The sequence below is a fragment of the Sceloporus occidentalis genome, unplaced genomic scaffold, assembly GCF_023333645.1.
Source record: "Sceloporus occidentalis isolate IW3139 unplaced genomic scaffold, rSceOcc1.0.p SCAF_8, whole genome shotgun sequence".
NCBI classification, from domain to species: domain Eukaryota; kingdom Metazoa; phylum Chordata; class Lepidosauria; order Squamata; family Phrynosomatidae; genus Sceloporus; species Sceloporus occidentalis.
Genome location: NW_028316988.1, coordinates 8,238,325 through 8,253,860, shown reverse-complemented (window position 1 = coordinate 8,253,860; position 15,536 = coordinate 8,238,325). Strand labels below are relative to the sequence as shown.

The 15,536-nt window shown below is 45.4% G+C and overlaps 2 protein-coding genes across 4 annotated transcripts; one reads left to right on the top strand and one right to left on the bottom strand.

Annotated features, from left to right (window-relative positions):
* Nucleotides 1–40: 40 nt before the first annotated feature.
* LOC149307772 (small ribosomal subunit protein bS16m-like) lies at nt 41–3,658 on the top strand. 3 transcript variants are annotated; one of them, XM_089536933.1, is made up of 5 exons: nt 41–127; nt 237–284; nt 719–743; nt 1,733–1,993; nt 3,223–3,658. In XM_089536933.1, the coding sequence occupies exons 3-5, from the start codon at nt 731–733 to the stop codon at nt 3,342–3,344; spliced, it is 396 nt and encodes a 131-aa protein (XP_089393059.1). In that variant the 5' UTR covers nt 41–127; nt 237–284; nt 719–730; the 3' UTR covers nt 3,345–3,658. The 3 variants fall into 3 exon arrangements, with proteins under 3 accessions (XP_089393059.1, XP_089393061.1, XP_089393058.1); XM_089536935.1 differs by having other exon boundaries at nt 99–137; XM_089536932.1 differs by lacking the exons at nt 41–127; nt 237–284; nt 719–743 and having other exon boundaries at nt 1,717–1,993.
* A 559-nt stretch (nt 3,659–4,217) lies between these two features.
* LOC149307771 (proton-associated sugar transporter A-like) lies at nt 4,218–14,378 on the bottom strand. Its single transcript, XM_089534399.1, has 9 exons — nt 14,163–14,378; nt 12,709–13,122; nt 11,695–11,787; nt 11,122–11,346; nt 9,935–10,677; nt 8,535–8,684; nt 7,470–7,650; nt 6,703–6,908; nt 4,218–5,717 (listed from the first exon to the last, which is right to left on the bottom strand). The coding sequence occupies exons 2-9, from the start codon at nt 13,109–13,111 to the stop codon at nt 5,451–5,453; spliced, it is 2,268 nt and encodes a 755-aa protein (XP_089390525.1). The 5' UTR covers nt 13,112–13,122; nt 14,163–14,378; the 3' UTR covers nt 4,218–5,450.
* Nucleotides 14,379–15,536: the final 1,158 nt, after the last annotated feature.

The following is a 15,536-nucleotide window of genomic DNA, read 5'->3' as shown; positions in this document are numbered from 1 at the left end:
CCATTTTGTCTACTCTCGCGACCTGATTGGCTGACGCCCACCAACGTTCTAACAACCTGGTCTGCAAACGACGCGCATGCGCAGAGGGCTTGAGTGGGGCTGATTGCAGCTGCTGCTGCTGGAAGCTGTAAGTAAAGGTCATTGGTCCCAAAATTAGCTTTTTAAACATTGGACTGCATTGAACCTACATATTATACTCTATTAGTAAGAATATAACCCCTATTTTCCTCTCTTAGGAGCTCAAGGTGGTCTCTCACTTGGAATCCTCACAACAGCCCTGCAAGGTAGGACAAGGTGGAAGAAAGCGCATATATATATATATATATATATATATATATATTATAATATAATATACTGAAATTGAAAATGGATTGTGTTTTTTATGGAGCAGGTGGGGTTTTTTTTAAGACTGTTTTTAACTTAAACTTAACTCTATTTTATGTGATTTTTAAAATATTTATATTTTATTGTATATATTTTATGTGATTGGTGCTTTAATTGTTTGAATTTTATAATACTTTTAATTAAAAGATTTTATTAACAATGATAAATGTGTGGAGTTCCCTGGCTGCCAATGAGAGCTGCATCTACGCTGCAAAATTAATACAGTTTGGTGCCGCTTTAATTGCTATGGAATCCTGGGATTTGTAGTTTGTTGTAGCACTGGCGCTCTCCGTCAGAGAAGGTTCAACCTCCTCTCCGTTTTTCCCCCCTCCAGCAAGAAAACGTCATGGTTCAGCTAGGTAAGTGGGGTTAATTCTTTGCATACATTGTGCCATAGTTGCAGAAGGTTAGTTGTGGAATTCTTTGCAAAAACAACATGGATAGATATAGGATGGGGGACACCTGGCTTGACAAGATTACATGTGAAAGGGATCTGGGAGTCCTAGCAAACCACAAGTTGAACATGAGTCAACAGTGTGATGCGGCAGATAACAAGGCCAATGCGATTTTAGGCTGCATCAATAGAAGTATAGTGTCTAGATCAAGGGAAGTAATAGTGCCACTATATTCTGCTCTGGTCTGGCCCCACCTGGAATAATATTGTGTCCAGTTCTGGACACCACAATTCAAGAAGGACATTGAGAAACTGGAGCCATGTGTCCAAAGGAGGGTGACTAAAATGGGGAAGGGTCTGGAAACTGTGTCCTATGAGGAAGGACTTGGGGAGCCGGGGATGTTTAGCCTGGAGAAGAGAAGGTTAAGAGGTGATATGAGAGCCATGTTTAAATCCTTGAAGGGATGTCATATTGAGGATGGAGCAAGCTTGTTTTCTGCTGCTCCAGAGAATAGGACCCAGAGCAATGGATGCAAGCTATAGGAAGAGAGATTCCATCTAAACATTAGGAAGACCCTCCTGACAGTAAGAGCTGTTTTGATAGTGGAAGATGCTCCCTGGAAGGATGGTGGAGTCTCCTTCTTTGGAGGTCTTTAAGCAGAGGCTGGATGGCCATCTGTCGGGATGCTTTGATTGAGATTTCCTGCATGGCAGAAGAATGGGGTTAGACTGGATGGCCCTTGCGGTCCCTCCCAACTCTACGATTCTATGATTCAGAAGACCTGGTTCATTTCTTTCTCCCTTCAGAGGACAGCTGAGTAGGGCCAGATCTAATGGGTTGTATAGTTAGATTCTGACTAACCCCGTAATTTGTACAGTCTAATACAGTAGTGTAAGAATCTTGAAAACAACGTCTTTCTGTTCCTTGTTGCATTTGTATGGTCTCCCCTGCAGGGCATCTCCTCTTGAAGCAGTACCACAACCTCCATGTGGTCATCCGTTTGGCTCTTGGGGGCTGTGCCAACCGGCCTTACTACCGGATCGTTGCGGCGCACAACAAGCGGGCGAGGGACGGCAAGTACCTAGAACAGATTGGCTGCTACGACCCACTTCCCAACGACCACGAGGAGAAGATAGTGGGCTTGAACTTCGAGCGGCTCAAGTACTGGATAGCCAACGGAGCCCAGCTCACCAAGCCTGTGGAAAAGCTTTTAGGTAATCTCTGTGGCATTTTCTATACGTTTGACCACCCGCTTTTGTTGATTTGGTCATTCATGGATTTGATTTAACATATCCTCCAGCGTGGAAGTTGACCATAGGTCTACCAAGACCAAAACCATCTCTGCCCCATTTGTAGTTGTGTGCCTTCAGATCGTTTCTGATTTATGGCACCCTAAGGCAATCCTACCCGTTTTCTGGGGCTGAGATTATGTGATTTGCCCAAAGTCACCCAGTGGGTTTCCATGGCTGAGCAGGAAGTCGAACCCTGATCTCCAGAATACCACACTGGCTCTCATAACCATAACTGGGGTTAAAGCTGTATGTAGAGAGATCTTGTAGCACCTTTGAGACTAACTGAAAGAAAGAAATTGGCAGCATGAGCTTTCGCAGATTTCAGTCTACTTTCTCAGATGCATTTGACCATTTTCATTTGACTGAAGTATAGGAAAGCCCATGCTGCCAACGTCTTTCTTTCAGTTATGTATCTGTAGAGAGATCTTGTAGCACCTTTGAGATTCACTGAAATAAAGAAGTTGAAAGCATGAGTTTTCGTAGACCTCAGTTTACTTCGAATGTTATGAAAGCTCCTGCTGCCAACGTCTTTCTTTCAGTGAGTCTCAAAGGTGCTACAAGATCTCTACGTACTGATTCTACAGACCAACAAGTTTATATCTTTGAATTCTAGGGTTAAAGCTGGACTGAAATAGCAATAGGTCAGTGATTCCCAAACTCTGGTCTTCCAGGTATTTTGGATTTCACCTCCCAGAAGCCTCAGCCATCTTGGCCAATGGCCTGGGATTCTGGGAGCTGAAGTACAAAGCACCTGGAAGGTTTGGGAATCACTGCTCTAGGTAATATCCATCTTGTCCAGGAATCTCTGGAGCCAAGAGGTACCACCACATGTTCCAGCGCCTTACTCAAAAGTGGAATATTGGCCAATCATTAACCAATATAATAGGATCACGATTCCTGGGAGCCATTTGGAGTGAGAACCGATTTGTGCCATGGTGAATATGGAGAAGGAAGGTGTGGGCATTGGCCAGTCAGTCCTTTGCACAAGGAAAGACTGTACTTAGGTCTCTTCCATGGCGAGTGCATTTGACTCAGCTGAAAGGTTGCCATTCTTGTTACGTCTTTATCCCCACCACTTTCAGTTTAAGCAAATTGATTTCAGGGCGTGAGAGGAAACGGTAACAATGGTACGTTTGGCTTTTGTTTCGTAGGGCTTTCGGGATTCTTCCCCCTCCATCCAATGACCGTCACAAACGCTGAACGGGCAAAAAGGCAAAGAGCCAGAGAGGCTGCAAGGGCTGCTCAGGAAGAAGATGCGGCCGCAAAAGAGTGAAAACCAAAACGGACAAGCAGAACTCTTTGGTTGTCGGCTCAAAGGACAGACCTGGGCTAAACAGAAGAACTGGAGGAATGAACTGAAGCTCCCAAAAACAGCTTCACTATCTCAGGGTTAGAAGAACTGTATTGCATAGCTCAACACAGAGGTACCTCCTGCGAGGGAAATTTGCACCCGGTTAACCTGAGTTTGATTTTTCATTAAACAGGGCTGTATACATTTCTCTGTATGTCATGCAATGTATTGCACAGATTCGGAGATGCTCAAAACCTTATTAAAAATGTTCCACGTGGAGATCCTTTTTTAAAAAATGCACTCGTGTTCCGTCTTGTATTGTAACCCTTCTTGAAACCCATTGTGGGAGAAAGGTGGGATTTAAATCCTTGAAATAGTAAATAATAATAATAATAATAATAATAATAATAATAATATACTCATTGGTCCAGAGGAGAATTTCTCAACTAGGGTTCCTTGAATGGTCAGTAGTCAGTTCCATGAGAGATCATTATTGTAGCTCAGGCTTAGCCCATAAGCCATATTATTTATTGGACAAATGCATCTCAATTGCATTTTGTAAATTGCAGTTTTGTTGCGCACATAAAAACTACAAGAGAGTTACATTACAGTACTATTGCAAACAATTTATGGCCCTATACAGACAGGCCAAAATAAAGCTGCTTCGGGTCACTTTGGAAGTATGCTGTTTAAATGATGCATGCGTCCGAAGAGTCTGGAAGCTGCACCAAAGCTGTGCACCAGTCCTTAGGACTGGATCGTGGCTTTGGTGCGGCCTCCGGGCTCTTAGTACGCATGCATTATTTAAACGCCATACCTCTAAAGTGACCCGAAGCAGCTTTATTTTGGCCTGTCTGTATGGGGCCTATATGTATGCCATTTCAAGTGTGTTATTTGAAAACAGCCCTTGGGCAATTTAGTATTGGACTATAACTCCCAAGATCCCACCATCAAAAGCCTATTCCAGCTCCGAACCAGTTTGGCTCTGGAGTATACCAAGTATATTTGGGATAAATATGGTATAATTGAGCAAAAGGTACCAGGGCCCTTTCGTAGTGCCAAGGAATACAACCCAGTTTTCCTTCCTGGATTTCTCTGCCTCGAATACAAGGAGGGGAGAATTTAAGGTCTGAATGAGAGATAGAATATGCTCCTGTTAAAGATTTCCAAATGCCAAGAAATCCAGAACCCAAGGAAGAAAAGGTGCCAGCTTACCATCCTAAGCATGAAAAAACAACTTGCATTTAAAATACACGCCAGGGTGTTTGAAAGCACATTCTGTAAACACAGCAAACCAATCCACGATGTTGGATTTCGCACTTAGTTCAAGATGCCTACTTGCCATCTTATATCCACATAGCAGCTCTCTCAGAGAAAAGCATCACTTACTGTCAAGTAAGTGGATATAGGATTGCAAGTTGAACCTGAGAATGATACCTATATAAGATCCAGCTGTGAAAATAGGGCATCCAACTCCAAATGTACATCCACCCATTGGAAATGGGATGTTATTTTCATGCGGTTCCTAATCCAAGCTGTGCGCCAGTGTCGCTGTTTTCGGTGCATTTTCTTGTGGGTCTTTTTGGGATTGTCCAAAGATAAAATAGTGCTGTTGCAAAGCATTATTCCTGCTTCTTTCAGCCCTTGACCTTCCAGTGATGCTGCTAGTCAACCCTGTCCAGATACTTTGGTCCAAAACCACCGCAGCAACAATCCAATTTGGTGTAGTAGTTTGAGCTACTATGTTGGACTATGACTGTGGAGATCATGGTTCAAATCCTCACTCGGCCATGGAAACCCACTGGGTGACCTTGGGTGAGTCACACACTCTCAGCCCCAAGAAACCCTGTGATGTTTTAGGGTTGGAAATAGCTTGAAGGCACACAACCACAACCTTCCTGGTAGTCCTATCCTTCTTGAAGGCCACCCTTTCCCCATCCTGAATTTAGAGAGGCTAAGGCATGGTGTTTCATTCCTTTTATTAGATGCACAACATCTCTGTGGTTAATCTCCTTTCAGTGTCTCTCCTACAGCACCGTGGTATGGACAAGGGGCATGGCAGGGCTGGATTCGCACCCTGCGCCACCTTCATGTGCTCAGCATCAGCGGCTGTTGCTCCTCGGGCAGTTCCTCGCTTGGCGAGATCTCGTAAATGACGCAGAGGGACGAGTACAAGCAGCCCACGAAAGAGACCACGCTGGAGAAGTACATCACCCCGTTGGCGCTGCCCACCGCGGCGGTCAGAGGCCCCATCACCACCGAGACGAGAATCTGGGCAAGGAAATACTGGCAGCTCAGGAGGGAGATGTCCACTCCCATGCCCCTCTTGGTGCCGTCTTCGTTCGATCCAGCAAACTGTGCAGAGGGAAGGAGGTTTTTGTTAAACCATCTGTTGCAAACATTTCTGCACAAGCCAATCTGCCAACCCACTTCACCAAAACAAACTTCAGTGCAAGTTATAATGACCTGATACCAGTGATATATTCAAGTCTTTTAGTCCAAGTCTCAGGTCCCTACCTTCAAGTCTCAAGTCCTTGCAAGATACTTCCAAGTCAAGTCTCAAGTTGAGTCTTAAGTCTCTGCCTTCAAGTCTCAAGTCTTAAGTCCTTGCAACATACTCTTAAGTCAAGTCTAAGTCTTCGTAATATACTTTCAAGTCAAGTCTGGAATCATAGGTCTACCTTCAAGTCTCAAGTTGAGTCTCAAGTCCTTGCCAGATACTTTCAAGTCAAGACTCATGTTGAGTCTTAAGTCTACCTCCAAGTTTCAAGTTGAGTCTCAAGTCCTTGCAATATTCTTTCAAGTCAAGTCTCAAGTTGAGTCTTATGTCTACCTTCAAGTCTCAAGTCAAGTCTCAAATTCTTGCAAGATACTTTCAAGTCAAGACTCAAATTGAATCTTAAGTCTACCTTCAAGTTGAGTCTCAAGTCCTTGCAAGATATTTTCAAGTCAAGACTCAAGTTGAATCTTAAGTCTACCTTCACGTCTCAAGTTGAGTCTCAAGTCCTTGCAAGATACTTCAAGTCAAGTCTCAGGTCTGGGGGGCAACTTTTAATCTTTTTATAGATATAGAAGAAGAAATTGTCAAAGACATCATGGTTAAATGGACCCAGAACTTCGGTCACTCAATACTGTTGGAAAATTGGGGAAAAGAATGGAGTAACGCTACGAAATTTACATTGCATTACATTGGTACAAGATGTTTTATGGGTGACATCTTACTCCCGAAACGTTAGCTAGGATGTATAAAGGCACTCAGGCCAAAGGGACAGATACCTTTTGATATAAGAGAAAGGTGGCAACCCTAGAAAATCTGCCGGGGCACCAACTTGAGACTTACCTTTTTACACTGGTAGTAGTCGCACAACAATGAATAGGGGAGCGTGCAGAGTGTCGAAAACAAAATGCCGTACGTCACGCAGAGTGACAAAATCAGGTAGACGTTTTTGGATAGCGTGGCTAGGCCAGTGCCGAGTCCAAAGGCAAGGTATGCTATAAAATATAGCGTGCGGATGCTGAAGTGTTCCTCCAGCTTTTCTAGCGAGGCTGTAAAACAGAACAGAAATAATGGGGATTAACCTGTATTCTTAAGGAGGAAATGTTTACTGCAAGGTGTTTGGCGCAAACCTTGTGTAAATGTTTGGTTTAAATTCTACTGTGCATTGTATGGTTTTTAAGATGTTGTAACCTGCCTTGATTCCTTGAGGAAAGGCGGGCTATAAATAAATCATATTATTATTACTACTACTACTACTACTACAAATTGTGCTACTCCTGGTTTATGACTCTGCTCTATGACCTGGTTGATGCCAGCCAAAAAGTTACTGGCAGATGTAACTGAGAAAAGGTCAGCTTTTCTGTCTGACTCTCCATAGTCCAGTGGTTACCAAACTTTGGTCCGCCAAATGTTTTGGACTTCAGCTCCCAGAATTCCTGACTGCTGGCTAAGCTAGCTAGGGATTCTGGGAGCTGAAGTCCGAAACACTTGGAGGACCAAAGTTTGGGTATCGCTGGTCTATATGGTTGGATTTTGGCCAAACAAGGCGATTGCTGGCAGCGCTGTAGGATATTTGCAAGGGAAGACCAGAGAGGGTTTTTGGTACCAACCTGAGTAAAGTGCTGCACTGAAGGCATAGATGCACATGCCCCAGCATCCCATGGTCACCCCGGCATTGTACTTCTGATACTCCTCTGAATCGTGTGGTGCTTTGGGGTCCCCTTGGAAGACCACTTCTCCCATGAAGTCCGTGTAGAACAGGAGCATCCCTTCGAACGAGAGCCAGCCTAGGTCAGAGATCGGTAGAGAGAAAGAGAGGAGGGATGGTTTGGAGCAGCTGAACCTTCCATATTCACGGTGCCCCTAACCCTAGCAAACATGGAGGTACAGGTGTGTGTGTGTGTATGAAGCAAAGGAAAAGGATGCTAAAGATCATTTTGACAGGCATAACTGTTTGTGCTCATTATTCATATAAATAATAATAATGATTCTAAAAACTGGCTGGATGAGATGGTTGATGCTTCTTTTAAATGCTCCGAGAAGAGATTAAGCCTCTCACCTTTCACCAGGGCATGGTTCCTTTTTTGATAAGAGTTAAAGTACAGTACTTATACTGACCTTTGGAGAAGTTGATCCAGGTTTTTGGGGTCAATTTTTTGACTAAAATTCCTAGACTTACACATACACACACACACACACACACACACACACACACACATGTCGTGCTATTTCTTATTAACCCCAACATGTCTGAAAATCAACCTGTTTTTGCGGGTTTTTAAAATGGATTTAAGAACGTATTTATCACCATCCCATGTGATAAACTCCTATGATTCATGTTGGGGATGGAGCAAGCTTGTTTTCTGCTGCTCCAGAGAATAGGACCTGAAGCAATGGATTCATATCCATTGAGCTGTTTGACAGTGCATCGCACTCCCTTGGAGAGCAGTGGAGTCTCCTCCTTTGGAGGTCTTTAAACAGAGGCTGGATGGCCGTCTGTTGGGGATGCTTTGGTTATGAGTTCCTGCATGGCAGAATGGCTTTTGGTGTCTCTTCCAACTCTATGATTTTATGATCTCAAAAAAACAACAACAACAAAGCAAACCAGAAGAATTGTGCTGCAATCTCAGGTCTCTGTTCATATAGTCAAAGCAACGGCACAGAGGCTTACCTAGGAAATGGTTAATGCAGAGGTTTCGCAGGGCTGTGGGCATGTGGCAGATAGTGGCGCATAGGAGCTTCATTGAAAGCGGCTGCTCTGAGAGTTCACTGGAGCTGTTCAGTTCGCTCTCATACTTCACCCCGTTCAGCAAAATGTTTGCTACCTGCACCACCAAAAATAAATACATTTAAAAACTGGTCGCCAAATCAGCAGAAGCAATAGTATGACCTGGCCTGCTCCAAATAACATTAAATCAGAACTTGAGAATTTATTATATTTTGGATTGCAACTCCCAGAATCCAGAAGTGGTTCGTCTTCCACTGAGTTTACTTCCACACTGGCTCTTTCTTGACAAACGTTATCCATTTTGTTTTAACTGTTGCCTTTCTTTTTCTCTATCCTCCCTTTCGAACGGTCTCCAAGCAAATGTACATAAAACAATACACTGTAAGGGCACTGAAATTATTTTTAGGTCATCCTGAACATGGAATGGAAAAATGAACATTAACAGTTGAACATTAAACAATTTATGGATTCAAAGATATAGCCATGTTGGTCTGTAGAGTCAGTATGTGGAGAGATCTTGTAGCACCTTTAAGACTCACTGAAAGAAATAAGTTGGCAGCATGAGTTTTCCTAGACTCAAGTCTACTTCCTCAGGCAATACTTAGCTTACTGTATAATATAATATACTGTAGTATATTTAGATATAGCTGTGTTAGTCTGTAGAATCAGGATGTAGAAAGACCTTGTAGCACCTTTGAAACTAAATGAAATAAAGAAGATGGCAGCAGGAGCTTTCCTAGACATAAGTCTACTCCTTCAGATGCATCAGATTTTTCCAAATGCCTCTGAGGAAGCAGACCTATGGGGCGTTACAGACCGCCCAAAAGGGGTGGTCTGCCACCGCCTTCATTTGCAGCGCGGAGGAGCCCCAGCATCCAAACCGCGAGGCTCCTCCGCACTGCAAATAAGCGCCAAAAGGGCGCTTCTCTTTGCGGCGTGGATATGACACTGCAAGGGGCCAATGGCGCACTTGCAGCATCATATGTGCTGTGTGACATGCAGACGCAGCGCGTCCGCTACATAAACATGGCGGCCCACCTTGTGGAACGGGTGCCGCCATTTTGTATGGACACGGTCCGTATTAGGGTTAGGGGCGTCTGGAAGTGACGCCCCTTTCCAAACCTAATATGGACCCAGTCCATACTTTATGCCCATTTGTAATGGGCCTAAGTCTCCAAAAGCTCATCCTGCCAACTTCTTTCTTTCAGAGAGTCTCAAATTGGATCTCTCTCTATACCAATTTATGGATGCAATATAATACACCAGGCCTTAATACTCATTTCCAAACACTGGAAAGATGAATAGAAGAGGAGCACAGGTATGTTCCTCTCTTGTTTTCCAGCTCACCTGTTGGCTAAAGGTGACATTTCTTCTCCGACTGCTTTCCGGGATGTTGCCCGTAATAATATCTGGGATGGCCAAAGTCTGCGGCCTTTTCAGGATCCCCGATGCCCGGGGTTTAATGGCATCCAGGGATCCCACCCGCAAGCCATCTCCGTCCGCCCCAGGAGTCCCCAAATTTTCTCTCCCTTCGGAGGCGGCATTTTCATGGCAATAGAAACCCTCCGGAGCTCTAGGGAAGCTGCCACTGATTGCCTGCCTGGGCAAGCTGGCCGGCAAGGTGGCCAAGTACCCGTCGTGCCCGGTGGTGAAACAGTCGATGAGCACGCTGTCGATATTCGAGGTCCCGAAGGAGGACGCAAAATCACTAAGCCCCGTCAAAGAATTGTCCCGGCTGATGAAGCTGCCATACTTGGGGGTCAAGGGGCTGAGCGGAGAGATGGGGCTGGTGAAGCTGGCATAGAGGCGGACCGGGTTGTGAGTGGCGAGGTGGTCGCTTGCACAGTCCTCGAAGAGAAGGGGCGGCGAAGGCGGGAGCGGCAAGCTGGGACTCTTCATCACTTTCTTCTTCTTGCTGAAGGAGGGCAAGGTTCGCTCGGGGATGCTGACTAACGTCAAAACGGTGGCCGCCATCAAGGTGATGGAGGTGAAGATGTAGATGACGCGAAGCTGCCCCCCCACTGCCTTCCCAAAACTGGTTCTGTCCCAGTTGATCCCTCCGACGACGTAGCCAAATCCGCCTCCGAGACCTGCCAGGAGGAGAAAAATCACACAGCGAATCACAGGATCGCAGAGTTGGAAGAGACCTTTCGTCATCTTGGTCACCTTTCTATGGACACTTCCCAGCTTGTCAATATGTTAACTGACCAAAGTACAATACAGTGGTGCTATTACGTCCCTCGATCTAGATACTATACTTCTATTGATGGAGCTAGGATCATATTAGCTTTTTGAGCTGCTGCATCACAGTCTCATGTTTAGCTTGGCGGTCTACTAACACCCCTAGATCCTTTTTGCATATACTGCTTTCATGCTTTCACCCATCTTATACGTGCGCATCTCATTTTTCCTGCTTAGATGTAGTACCTTTCATTTACCCCTGCTGAGTTAACCCACAAAAAGCTGTTTTCATTACCGTTTTATATATCGGGTTTTGCAAAGCAGAAGAGACAGGTTCCATACCAGAAACTCACCGGCTAGCAAGGCATGGATATTCAATCCCCGGTCCTGGTCTGCCGGGCTGCAGACATCCATCATATAGGCATGGCTGGGGTTATCCGCCGAATCGGCGCAGAAGTCCATCAGGATGACCCCACAGATGGTGAGCACGATGCCCCACTTGTGGTTGTTCACAGTGTCGGTCAATGCGACGCCGATGTCTCTGCCGTTCAGCATAAGGGAAAGTCCTGCCAACGCTCCTAAAGGTAAAGCAGCCACAGGCAACGGTTGGAACAAGGAAACTGGGCCCAGTTCCTACTGGGATTTTTATTGAGACTTAATATTTTATTGAGACTTAATATAGGGTCGCCTTGTGTGATGTTGTTTGCCTTCAAGTCATTTTCTGACTTATGGTGAACGTGAGGTTTATAGAAGAGGGACTATCTTCAGGTGCTGCTTGTCCCACAACCAGGTAGCAAACAACACCTTCTGAAACTCCATCTTCTACGCAACCATTAAAAGTAGAGGAGTCCTCTCCAGTTTTCCATCCGTTATTCCTTAGGACAACCTTACCTGAGCTGGAAGAGTGAAATTAAACATGGAATTACCAATGGCCAGGACCAAGATGAAGGGTCTCCTCCTGCCGAAAGGCGAGGTGCATCGGTCGCTCCAGGCACCCAGCAAAGGCTGCAGCAGAAAACCTGAAAGGAGAGAAAGGTGGTATATAATAATGAAGCAAAATGATATTTTGCTTTGGAGAGTTTAGGATAAGGCGACAATAAAGGAGATGAAACATATATCCACATCTAAGGATGCTAATTTTTAAAAGGAACTAGTTCCTTCACTCATTTCTCTGATCCCCCGAGCTGTTATTCATTATTTTGTTGAATTATTAATTGCTAATAAGTTAAGAGTTCTTGCCAATGTCTTTGCATTGTAGCATATCGGAAAAGGCTCTCTGTTGCCTCCAAGTGGCTGATTCAGATACTGAACCTTGTAAATTCTAAAAGAAATACAGCCACATTACAAAGAAATAATTTCCATTTGAGAGGCAGCCACTCATGTCACCCTTCCTCCTGCCATTCCCATTGCTTAGACCCAATAATGAGCAACATTCAGACAACTGTAAGCCGGAAACGACTTGAAGGTGCACAAAACCAGGTCCACAAATGGTATAATAATAATAATAACTTTATTACGGCCAATTGGCCAGCACGCCACAAATGGTATGTAAAGAGATCTTGTAGCTCCTTTGGGACTAACTGAAAGAAAGAAGTTGGCTGCCTGAGCTTTCATAGACTTTCTCAGATGCATTTGGTGGAGTCTAAAGCCAAGGACGGACCAATATATGCCATAAGTGTGTGAGAACATCAATTCAAAATCGAAATTCTTTGTGTATGGAAACAAAGTAGCCAGCCCTGTTTTAAAGTTGGTCGTTGGTGGACAAAGGCAGTGGAAACTAGCCTGAAGGTGAAGAGAATGTAAGGAAGAGGTTGCATGTTGCAGCATTAAAATTTGTATGTGACACAATGTGCGGTACCATTTTGGACCAGTTTTGAATGCCTCTTACTTTAGCTGGATCAGGGCCATGATGTGCCGCTGGCGCACTGGATCCCACTCACCCAAGATCGGACTGATGAACCAAACCATCCCATACAACTGGTCTGGCAATCCCATCTGAAGCAGGGCCGGCGTCACGTAAGCGGTCTCCATGGCATAGCTGAACTCGATCCCGAAAAGGATGCACCCGTTGAACAACAGTTCCAGGAAGGACCTCTGTGGATGGATCTCTCCAAAGTGGATCCGGTCGATGGGGCAAGGGGTGTTTGGAGGAGGCGGAGGGGAAGGCCGGATGTGTTTCCTCCTCTTCGGGTGCCTTTTAAAGTTGTTGGCGCGGTGGCTGATGTGGCGGGTGATGGATCCCGCGTACCCGGTCACCTGGGACCTCCACAGTTCCTGAGAAGCAAGCGTAGGGAAGAGCGCATCGCTGGAAGGACTTGCCATCACAGCTGTCGGAGGGATCATTGTGGATTTGCCTGTGTGGAAAAAGGAACTCTTAGCCATCATAGATGAGCGCATGAGCATTGGCGGCTCCATATGAATCCATCTGGGGTTTTAGACTAAAATTTATCTATTTAATTTATATGGCCACCTTTCTCCCAGGAAGGGGGTCTCCAAAGCACACCTTTGGCAGGGATGTGTGTTTTTATTGGCTGGGTTCTTTCGTACAATGCTAAGCATACTGATGGTACTATGGTAATATTTACAGCAACGGCAACAAGTTGCTGAATCCTATCCCCAAAATGGGTTCAGCATTTGGATAATGCCATTTAAGTTCACACTAAAACCCAGAGCACACTAAAACTGCAAAATAGGTTCAACATTTGGATGCCACCATTTAACTTCACACTAAAACTTAGAGCATACTAAAACTCCAAAACAGGTTCAGCATCTGGATGCCACCATACAAGTTCACACCAAAAACCCACATCATACTATAACACCAAAACAGGTTCAGTATTTGGATGCCACCATTTGAGTTCACACCAAACCCCCACATCAAACTATAACTCCCAAATAGGTTTAGCTTGAGCATAAAAACCCACTTGGGCAAGTCACACTCTCTCAGCCTCGGGGCGGCAAGGACAAACCCCCTCCGAAGAAACTTGCCAAGAAAACCCCACGATGGGGTTACCCCAAGTCAGAAATGACTCAAAGGCACATACACACCGAGTAGCGTCTGCACATTTGATCTCTGAGCCTTATGTGTCTGGGATCATACAGACTAGAGACTTTAAAAATGATAAATCAGAATGATCAGAGATAAGGCACAGAGGCAAAGAGTCCAGAGGCTGTCAGATCAAATAACCCTCAACCATGGCTAGTCAAAGGCACTTGCACTGTCTTTTAAGCTTGCCTTGCAAAACACAGCCAACATGATGACAGCTCAGGTAGCCTGATCCTTCCCAGTCCCGCCTCTACAGCATCTCCTCCTATTTTGGCATCCTTTACCAAAAGGCCCAAGATATTTGAAGACTCAGCATCTTAAGCCATGCAAGAGGAAACCTGGGTGTACCTGGGTGATGAGCATCCCTTTTAAAAGCACACAAATACACACAGAGACCCAAAATTCAGATGCTTTGCAGTATCTCCTGGATCAGTGGCAAGATTTTGCTGTCTGGGTCTCTGGCTTCAGCTTGGTCTGCCTCTTTCCCATTCCTCCCAGTTCTGGCTGGGAAGGAGGCTGGGTGGATGGATGGAGGGATGGATGGAGGGATGGATGGTGATGTCACGGTGCGTCTTTCCAGCACCACCACCCTCTTTCCCAGCTCTGCAGAAATGCATCCGCCTTCCCTCCACCTCTCTGCCACCCTTTCCTTAAAGAGGCAGGAGGAGCAAGGAGATGTGAACACCCTTCCCCTGCTGCAGCCAATAAATAAGAGGCTGAGGGATGGAGGATAGCAAGTGGACAGAAGCCTGGACCACTCATGCACACTACTAGAGTGGCAGCACTATGGTCCCACTTTCACTGCTGTGGCTGCATCCTATGGCTTTGCAGTTTGGAGGATCACTGGGGCCCTCCCTAAACTCCAGAACCCAGGATTCCACAGGACAGAACCATAGCAGTTAAAGTGGATCCCTATGGGTCATGGAGCCCCCCTGCTCAATATAGGATCTCTTGCTAAAGCATCCCCAGCAGGGAGCTCTTTCCAGCCTCTTTCACTGGAGTTTATCACATGGGAGGAATTTCTCTTAATTTCAAATGAAAAGAAAGTGGGGCCAACGCATTCACATGAATTTGCTAGTTCAGCGAATTTACGTGAATTCGAATTGCGTTCGAACTGACTTCCCATTGCCCGAAAATAGCTTGCCATTGCCCGAAATTGCGTGTGATCACCTCTCACGCAATAGCCCGAAACCCCATGATTGCGTTCGGACTGACCTCCCATTGCCGAAATTGCGTGTGGTAGTCTATCACGCAATAATGTGAAACCCCATGATTGCGTTTGGATTGCCATTGGATTATACTTCCAGTTTCCCTTGTCTGATAACGTCCACTCAGGATGGAGCAAGCTTGTTTTCTGCTGCTCCAGAGAAAGTAGGACACTGAGCAATGGATGCAAGCGACAGGAAAAGAGATTCCAGCACAACATTAGGAGGAACTTCTATTCTACATCTGAAAACTACGAAGCCCTATGGCAGTGATGGTGAACCTTTTAAAGGCCGAGTGCCCAAACTACAACCCAAACCCCACTTATTTATTGCAAAGTGCCACGTCCCTCTAGCTTTCTAGTAACAAACTCTGGCAAACTCTGTGCTGGGGCTATGACACATGTGCCTACAGAGAGGGCTCTGAGTGCCACCTCTGGCATGCATGCTATAGGTTCGCCATCACTGCCCTATGGGGAGAGATTTCGGGAGATGGGTATGTTTAGCCTGGAAAAGAGAA